Raw genomic sequence first — 8,442 nt, 5'->3', positions numbered from 1 at the left:
GATGGCGCAGTGGATAGAGGCACCGGCCCTGGAGTCAGGAGTACCTGAGTTCAAATCCGGCTTCAGACACTTAACACTTACTAGCTGTGTGACCCTAGGCAAGTCACTTAACCCCAATTGGCCTCACTAAAAAAACAAACAAACAGAACAAACAAAAAAGGCAGTTGGAAAAGAGGAAACTTGTGACCCAGAGGTCCCTCATTATTTTCTGAACCCCAATTTATGGCGAGCCACCCAGATTAATTCTCCCCATATTGAATTTGGCCTCTAGAACCAGATTAAGGACTTGATTTTTACATAAAACCAATAATAGCTAACATGTATAAAACACTTTAAGGTGTACAGAGCACTTTAATATATATCTTGTTTGGTTTTCCTAATAACTCTGGGAGGTAAATACTATTGTTAATTCCATTTTACAGAATAGGGAACTGAGGCTGAGAGGGGTCAAATGGCTTGCCCAGGGTCACACAGCTGAGGCAGGGGTCCAAATTCAGATCTTGCTGACTCTAAGCCCAGAGATCTATGGAAGCCCATTGTGGTGGTGGGTTGGTCTTGGAGTCAGGAAGACCTGGATTCAAATCTTAACCTCTGACACAGCACTAGCTGTGTTGATCATGGATAAATCAGTTAATATCTGAGTGCCCAGGCATCTTCTATGACTAGAAAGTACAGATTAGTGGAAGGAATTTCCACACTGGAGTTTGTAGCAATGACATCACAAATCTGGACACCCCCCCCCAAAAAAAAAATAGAAGAGAGAATAGGACATCACGGAAAGTTTTCTGAGCAGGGAGTGATGTAGTCATGCTTTGCATTAGGGAGCTATTTGGTTCCCTGAATGCTACCTACTATGGGTTTTCAGGGGTCCCCTTGGAGTGTTCTGGGCCTTGATGCCAAGGCCTGGCTAGGATTCATTTCCTTCATACCCTTCAGGGTATCCTATCCACTCTTATCATTTGAATTCCTTCTGGGAACACACTGGGGGGCAGGCCTAGCATGCTTCCATCTGGGATGTGGGGGGGAGGGAGGTCCCCAGGAGGATCATCCTGGGAATATCCCATCTGGCATTGCTCTTGAGCAATGCCAGCAGCTGTGAGAGCCCAAACTCCTAGCACCAGCAACCAGCCACCTCAATCCTACCTATGGAGGGAAACCTTGTCTAGAGGGCACCCAGGAGCGTTGGGAGTAAGGATCACAGAATGCTGCCAAGCCCCTTCCTGGTAACTCCATGTTTCCCCAAAGTGGGCTGCAGCCTCAATTCATGTCCCTTTGCTTTCTTCTACCCCTTGTATGGGAAGGAGCATCACGCAGCCTCAGAGGCTATCCTCTTTTTATTTCCCCAATATGGCCCCTGATGCCCACCAGACACAACGAGGAAAGGGCTATGTGGTCCATCTGAGAGATAGTTTAATGTTTCTCAGGGTAGAGATACAAGAAGGGACGGAATGGAGAGGGGAGGGGATACAGAGACTAGCCCAAGAGAAGGATCACTCACTGTACAGGCCTGACGGCCCAGCTTAATTGTTATAGCAACCAGACCTTCCCACCCAATAGCAGGTCCAAACAACACTCTTAAGAGGGAGCGCTCCCTTCCTCATGGGTGGGGATAACAGAGGAACACCGAAGACCGCTACCTCCTCAGCCTCCCAGAGAAGACCCACACAGAGGGAGAGCCCTCATCAGAGATGACAAATGGCCCTTTGGACAGAGACCCCCCAAGAAAAGCCATGTCCAGGGCAACAGCAGCCTGCTCCCCCATGCACCAGTGATCCTGTGTCTGGGGAAGCCCCAGTCAAAGGCCTAGGCCCAGCCTGGAGGCCTTGGGGTGAAAGAGGGTCTATGGTTACAACATTCAGCAATCAAATGTAGAGAAGTAGAAAAGAGAAAAAAACTAGGAGGGGAGGGGAGAAGCAGGCTTGAAGGAGGCAGGGAAAGGAAGAAGCTATTTATACGGGAAAACATCGTCTCTGTGAAGGCTGTCACCATTGTCCCCATGCCCTAGCCCTCTCCGAGTCTCCTCATTGGCCCACCCGAGGGCCAGGCTTCTCAGAAACCTGAGTAACTGACCCTTATTCTAGGTCCCCCTAGGCCAAGTCTTTGCTGTGGGAGGGATTGAGGGGGGACAGCTATCTCCCCCTTCCTCCACCTCCACCTCCCCTCACCCCCCACCACACACACACACACACACACACACACACACACACACACAGCACACTCTGAGTCCAAAGCAGTGGGGGAAGGGGAAGTGAGAGTGGGCAGATGAAGCCTCAGGTTCCCAATGCTGAGACACCCCAACCGGCAGGGGGCTCAGGGGATTCCCAGGCCAACCTCTGATCCTTCCCAACCTGGCTCAGAGTTGGGAAGGGGGTTCTTCAAGGGTTCCCTCAGTCTAAGGGGGGGCTGGGGGTAGAGGGCTGGTAACCCAGGAGGAAAGGATCAGAAGCAAAGGGCAGCTGGGGTGAGGATCAGCCCTCTGAGCAGGGCTGGTGTTAAGGGACTGCCCCAAGAGAAACGTGGAAGGAAAGATCCAATCAATCACCCAAGGGCCCCAAGCACCTCAGCTTTCAGCTCCTTGTTCTCTTCTTCATCTGGAATTGTGAAGAAGAAGGTGAGGGTTGAGGTGGTCGAGGAGGGTCGCCTCTGCCTCCGCACCTCTGGGGGTGACTGGTACTCCAGCCCAAGTCAGCCAGTGACCTTGCCCCTGCCAAGTACATTCTCTAAACACCATACAGGTACTCTCTCGTTTTCTTCCTTCTTTCCGTCCTTCCCTCCCTTCCCTCAAACCCCCGCTCCCCAGCCCCTCAGGTCTCAAGGCTACAGACTACCACTCTGTTGAACTGGATAAGCCACCGGGCATTGGCAGCGCCTGGGACTGAGGCACCCGTGTCCTCTGGAGCCATGAGCGGCTGCAGTTCCTGCTGCTCGGGGGCATCTGCGCTGCTCTCACTCCGCGAGCGGCCTGCCTTGGCAAGACTCGGGGTGAAGGTGAAGCCAGCATGGGGGTCAGGTGATGGAGTAACGAGGGCAGCCAGCGGGTCCCGGAGCTCGCCGCCCGGGGCGGGGCGCAGGGCCAGAGGGCGGGCTGCTCTCAGGGCGGCCTGGGCACAGGGTGGAGATGCCAGGCTCTCCAGGGATGAGATGCTCTGATTCCAACCGGTCTGCATGTCCAGCAGGCACAATCTTGGTGGTCTCCGATGACACATACACTGCCAGGTCCCCCCTGCCCACTCTTCAGGGCAGCTCCTTCTCAGCACAGGTTGGCGAAGGGGGGATGATTTCGCAGGGCTTGGGGCACACCTCCATCTCCCTGGGGACATAGCACACAGGCAAAGGGGCATGGGAAAGCAAGCAAGGAAGGGGCCTCTCTGCTCACCGTCTCCTCTCCTGCGGAGTTATGGGACTGCTTTCTCAGGCCAGGTCACAGGACTTGGGGTCAAAGGTTGAGTTTCCTGGGCTCTAAACACATTTTAACACCTAGGTGACTTTGAACATGCCAGTCTCTGAGCCTGTTTTCCTCTCCCTCTATTAAATAAGGAGGTTAACTAGACGATCTCTACTGGGTTCTGTGACCTGTCACAGGGACAAACTGTAATCAAGGGGGAAAGTGCCAAAAGTGGGGTCTTGAGTAGTGGGCACCACATAGGGAAGAAGGCAAGGCACTCCTTGGGGACTGGTCAAGGGGCCTGTGACTGGGCGGCACAGACAATACTATCTGGCCCCTGAACCTGCTGGCCTGCTACCCAGCCACCCCCAAAACTAAGCCGGGGTGAGGGGGGGGGAGGAGGGGATGGAACTGCAGGCCAGGCTGACTCCAGGTCTCTGATGTCCAGGCCTGCAACCCTGGGTGGTAGTGACTGAGACCCAGAGTGTTATCTGCAGCCACAAAGTAGAAAAGCCTGGATTCATGACATGATGGCTAAAGTATTGCTCTTAGAACCAGGAAGGCTTGGGTTCAAATCTCTTCACTGATGCTTACTTTGCTGGGTTACCACAGAGAAGTCTTATCACCTCTGAGCCCTACTTTGTTCATCTATAAATTAGGAATAATACCCTTAAGGGGCAGTCTTATTTGCTTTTGGCACATAATAAGCCCTTTAAAATTCTCTCTCTGTCTCTGTCTCCCTCTGTCTCTCTGTCTCTGTGTTTCCCTCTGCCTCTCTATATCTCTCTCCCTCTGTCTCTGTCTCTGTGTCTCTGCCTCTCTCTCTCTGCCTGTTTCTGCTTCTCTCTCTGCCTCTCTTTCTCTCTACCTTTCTTTATTTCTGTCTCTGCCTCTCTGCGCCCTCTCTCTTTCTCTTCCTCCTTCTCTCTCTCTCTCTCTGTCTTTACCTGTTTCTGCTTCTCTCTCTGCCTCTTTCTCTATACCCCTCTTTATCTCTGTCTCTGCCTGTCTCTGTCTCTGTCTCTGTGTCTCTCTATGTCTCTGTCTTTCCCTCCCCCCCCCATCTCTCTCTCTCTCTCTCTCTCTCTCTCTCCTCCCTCCAAGTTAAAACCATGTGTGCCAAGAGGTAGACTAAGTTGTATCTGGGGCCCAAGTATGGAAGCCTGGAAATGTTCTTTATTTGGGGGCAGGCTGCAAAGGAGACAAGTTAACTGAGGTGAGTCGAGAATAGGGGAAGTGACAGATGAAGTGAGCAATAGGTTTGAAAGAGTGAGTCCCAGGGAAGAACAGCCAAGCCATCCACAGAGCTGGAACCACATGCCACTCTCTTCCAAGTCCAGCTAACATGCCTGGAGCGCAGCAGAGGCTCAGTACATTCTTATCGACTGACTGGGCCATAAGCAGCCCCTTGGACAAGCAAACAGGAAAACCACTGCTGCTCCCAGCAGGTTTGACGCTATGTTTAAAAGTAATGCTATGTCCATTGAAAGGCCTAGCCAGGCATTAGAATAAAGATGGCATTCGGGCCAAACAGCAGCAGCCAGTCATAGAATCTTAGATTGTTACTTAGAAGGGACCTTAAGGATTGGTTTGGCTGGCTCTTTCATTTCACAGATGAAGAAACTGAGGCCCAGAGATGGGAATCGATTTGCCCGGTCACGCAGCAGGTGATGGAGCTGGGAGCCAAAGCCCAGGTCACCTGACTCTTGACCCATAGGATGATAGATTTAGAACTGGGAGGGACCTTAGAGGCCAAGGGGTCCAACCCCCTTATTTTATAGCTGAGAAAACTGAAACAGAGAGGTTAGGCAAATTGTGCAGTATCATACAACTAGCAAGCCTCTGGGGAGAGATTTGAACTCAAGGCTTCATGACTCCAAGCCCAGGGCTCTCTCCATTACCCTACATCGCTCCCTTTTATCCAGGGCTGTTTCAAATTTACCAGATTCCCAGGCAGTATAGTTGGGTTATTCAAAATGAAAAATTAAATTATTTGGGCCCAGGTGGATTTAGGTTTTCCTACTTGGTCAAGCTGGCCTCCCTTCCTCTGTCCAGACCCAGACATGCTTGGCCATCAGGTCAAGGGAGTCATATGGGCTAAGCTTGAGGGAGGAATCTCTAAAAGAGAGAAGGGAATGAGGACAGATCCTAGGACTTCTTGAGGGAAAGGAGAGACATAAGCCATTACCTGGCACCTTGTGTTCTTGGAAAACCTCACTGGTGGCCCGGGCCACAAAGACAATGCCTTCATCATCCTCTTTCTCTGACTCTGAGCTGTCACTTTCTTCTTCCTCTTCGGACTCCACTCCTAAGATCACTGCAGCTGGGAAGGAACAGAAGCAGGGGCGGGGAACTCAGTGCCGCTGACTCCCTTCTTGGGGAGTCACCATTGAGAGGGACCTCAGAGGGCTTCTATTCCAAACCTTCCATCAAGTGGGAATGTCTCAGTATTATCTCTGGTAAGCAGGTTCTGCTAAATACCTCTACTCATGAGGAACTCATTCCCATAGGTGGGCTGGTTTCAATTTCCCTCACCATTTTGGGAGGAGGCAATTGGGGTTAAGTGACTTGCCCAAGGTCACACAGCTAGTAAATGTCTGAGGTGAGATTTGAACTCAGGTCCTCCTGACTTCAGAGCCTGTGCTCTATCTGCTGTGCCACCCAGCTGCCCTCCCTTCCCCATCTTGTTAACCTTCCTCCAAAAGTGTTCTAGCTTGTCATAGGGTTATGGAGTTTAGAATGTTTCAATGTTATTAATCTCATCCATTTAGTTGTTTTTTGTTTTGGTTTGTTTTGGTTTTTTGCGGGGGCAATGGGGGTTAAGTGACTTGCCCAGGGTCACACAGCTAGTAAGTGTCAAGTGTCTGAGGCTGGATTTGAACTCAGGTACTCCTGAATCCAGGGCTGGTGCTTTATCCACTGCGCCACCTAGCTGCCCCCCATCCATTTAGTTTTACTGGTAAAGCCCAGATGTGACGTGCCAAAGGTCACAGCGGTAAGTAAAGGAACAAAACCATGACTTTAATATCTAACCTCAAATTCCATACAGTGTCAGCATGCTCCCTAAAATGTGACACCCACAGAGGAACACAGCACCCCAGATGTGGAGAGTCCAGGGCTGAAGACAGTGAGGCAAGCACCCCCTTTCTTCTAAAGACTGTCTTCCTGTGAGTGCCCCCTGAGATGATATTAATGGATCTGCTTGCTCTGTCACACAGGACTTAAACTGAACTGATAGTCACGAATACCTCTGTGCCTCTCTATTCCAAAGCCCCACGTTAGCTCTCCCAGGGATCTGGTTTGGTCAGTTCCCTGCCCCTGGCTCTCACATGGAGATATCATATGAGTAAACACACCATGGAAAGAACTTTGTTCTTACAGGAGGCAGTGAGGGGCAAGCTAGAGTGCACAGAGCCTGTCAAAGGAGAGGCAGCTATGACACAAAGGGGAAGGCGCTAGATTTGGACTTAGAGGACCTGGGTTCAAATCTCAGCTCTGCTACTTGCCAGCCGGGCAGTCACTTATTCACTCACACCTCACCCATCCAATCTGTTGTCACCTCATCGTTTTCCTCTTCCCAACATCTCATGCCTACATCCTCCTTCTCTAGCATGGCACCGCCAACCGGGTACTGATATCTCAAATCCAATGTGTCTAAAACAAAACCGTGTTATTTAAATTATTTGTGGCTAGGCTGTGCTTTCTAAATTATTGCTACTGATAAATTAATGGCTACTGCACCAGTTTGGGCAGTAAACATGTATTATTAATTAACATTATATATTATTAAAGTACTGACCGTGTGTCTCCCTGAGTTCCCCACTAACCACAGGCTTATAGGTCTAACAATTACATACCCCTAAGAAACAGCCCTCTGAGCCAAGAGCAGCAAGAAAGAGAGGAGAGAGACAAAGACAGATACAGAGATATACAAAGACACAGAGACAGAGACACAGAGACAGAGACAGAGACAGAGACAGAGACAGAGACAGGAACAGAGAGATCCTCTTTTTGGTAGAGGTGGGTCACTATACATTGATCTAAGCTAATTGGTTATAGCATCATTTAGCTCCATTGATTGACATAAATTGAGGAGTGGTCTTAGACAGGTGTGTATTCGGCTAGCTAAACAAAATAGTCAATCTGCATTCCTTTTTTTTGAGTGAACTCTTCCCAGGCAGGTTTCCAGAGTGAGGGGAGGGGGAGAGCAGCTAAAACTAATGTCTGGGTTTCTCCTAGAAATCCATTATTAATCATTCTTTTCTCACAAAACTCACTGTCTTTCCCTTTCAAACCCTTTTCTTCTTCCAAATTTCCATAACAGAGGGCACCAGCATCTACCCAGTTGCCCAGTTACCCTTATCCTCAACTTCTCTCTTGAACTCACTCCATATGGCCAATCTGTTGTGAAGTCTTTTCTACCTTTCTAGCGTGTCTTGTGTATGTCCCCTTTCCTCCTGCCACAATGCTGCCTCCTAGGTCCTGGCTTGCATTACCTGACTGACATCTGGACCTCTGCAATAGCCTGCTGATTATATCCCCTTGCCTCAAGTCTCTCCCCACTACAGTCTTTCCTCCATTCAGCTATCCTGGTGATCTTCCTCAAGGACAGGTCTGCCCATGTCACTCCCTTCAATGTAATAAACTTCAGTGGCTCCCTATTACTTCCAGGATCAAATATAAAAGCCTCAGTTTGGCTTTAAAAGCCCTTCCACCCGGCCCCTTCCTATCTTTCCAGTCTCCTTACAACAAGGGTCTGATTCTCCTATTCTTCATCCAGCACCCTTCCTACTATGCCAGGCTCCTCTTCTATGTCCCACAGAACTTGGCACAGGGCTGGGCATACAGAGGGCTGGTTGATTAGTTGCCTCACTGGCCAGTACCGCATCACTCCTCCACCTGATTCCTTCTCCCTCAGCTTGCCTGTGTCCGGTAAGTTCGAGGCTCGGTGAGGTTTCCCATTAGGAGTGTCTTTGTCTGCTGAACCATCCTTCTGCTGACAAAGGAAAAAAGCCCAAGTCACCCCTGGAACTTAGCACCCAAATTCCAGTTCCCTA

At 50.1% G+C, this 8,442-nt stretch overlaps 1 protein-coding gene across 1 annotated transcript in view; it reads right to left on the bottom strand.

The window, feature by feature from the left end:
- Positions 1-2,229: 2,229 nt before the first annotated feature.
- Positions 2,230-8,442, bottom strand: part of SLC9A5 (solute carrier family 9 member A5) — a 33,682-nt gene continuing 27,469 nt past the window's right edge. Inside the window, 5 exon segments of the mRNA XM_043988769.1 lie at positions 2,230-3,173; positions 3,175-3,306; positions 5,529-5,533; positions 5,574-5,708; positions 8,309-8,378. Of these exon segments, the coding sequence (XP_043844704.1) occupies positions 2,805-3,173; positions 3,175-3,306; positions 5,529-5,533; positions 5,574-5,708; positions 8,309-8,378 (711 nt within the window). The 3' untranslated portion in view covers positions 2,230-2,804.

The sequence above is a fragment of the Dromiciops gliroides genome, chromosome 2 (genome assembly GCF_019393635.1).
Source record: "Dromiciops gliroides isolate mDroGli1 chromosome 2, mDroGli1.pri, whole genome shotgun sequence".
Lineage (NCBI taxonomy): Eukaryota > Metazoa > Chordata > Mammalia > Microbiotheria > Microbiotheriidae > Dromiciops > Dromiciops gliroides.
This window is presented reverse-complemented; position numbering and strand designations above follow the sequence as displayed.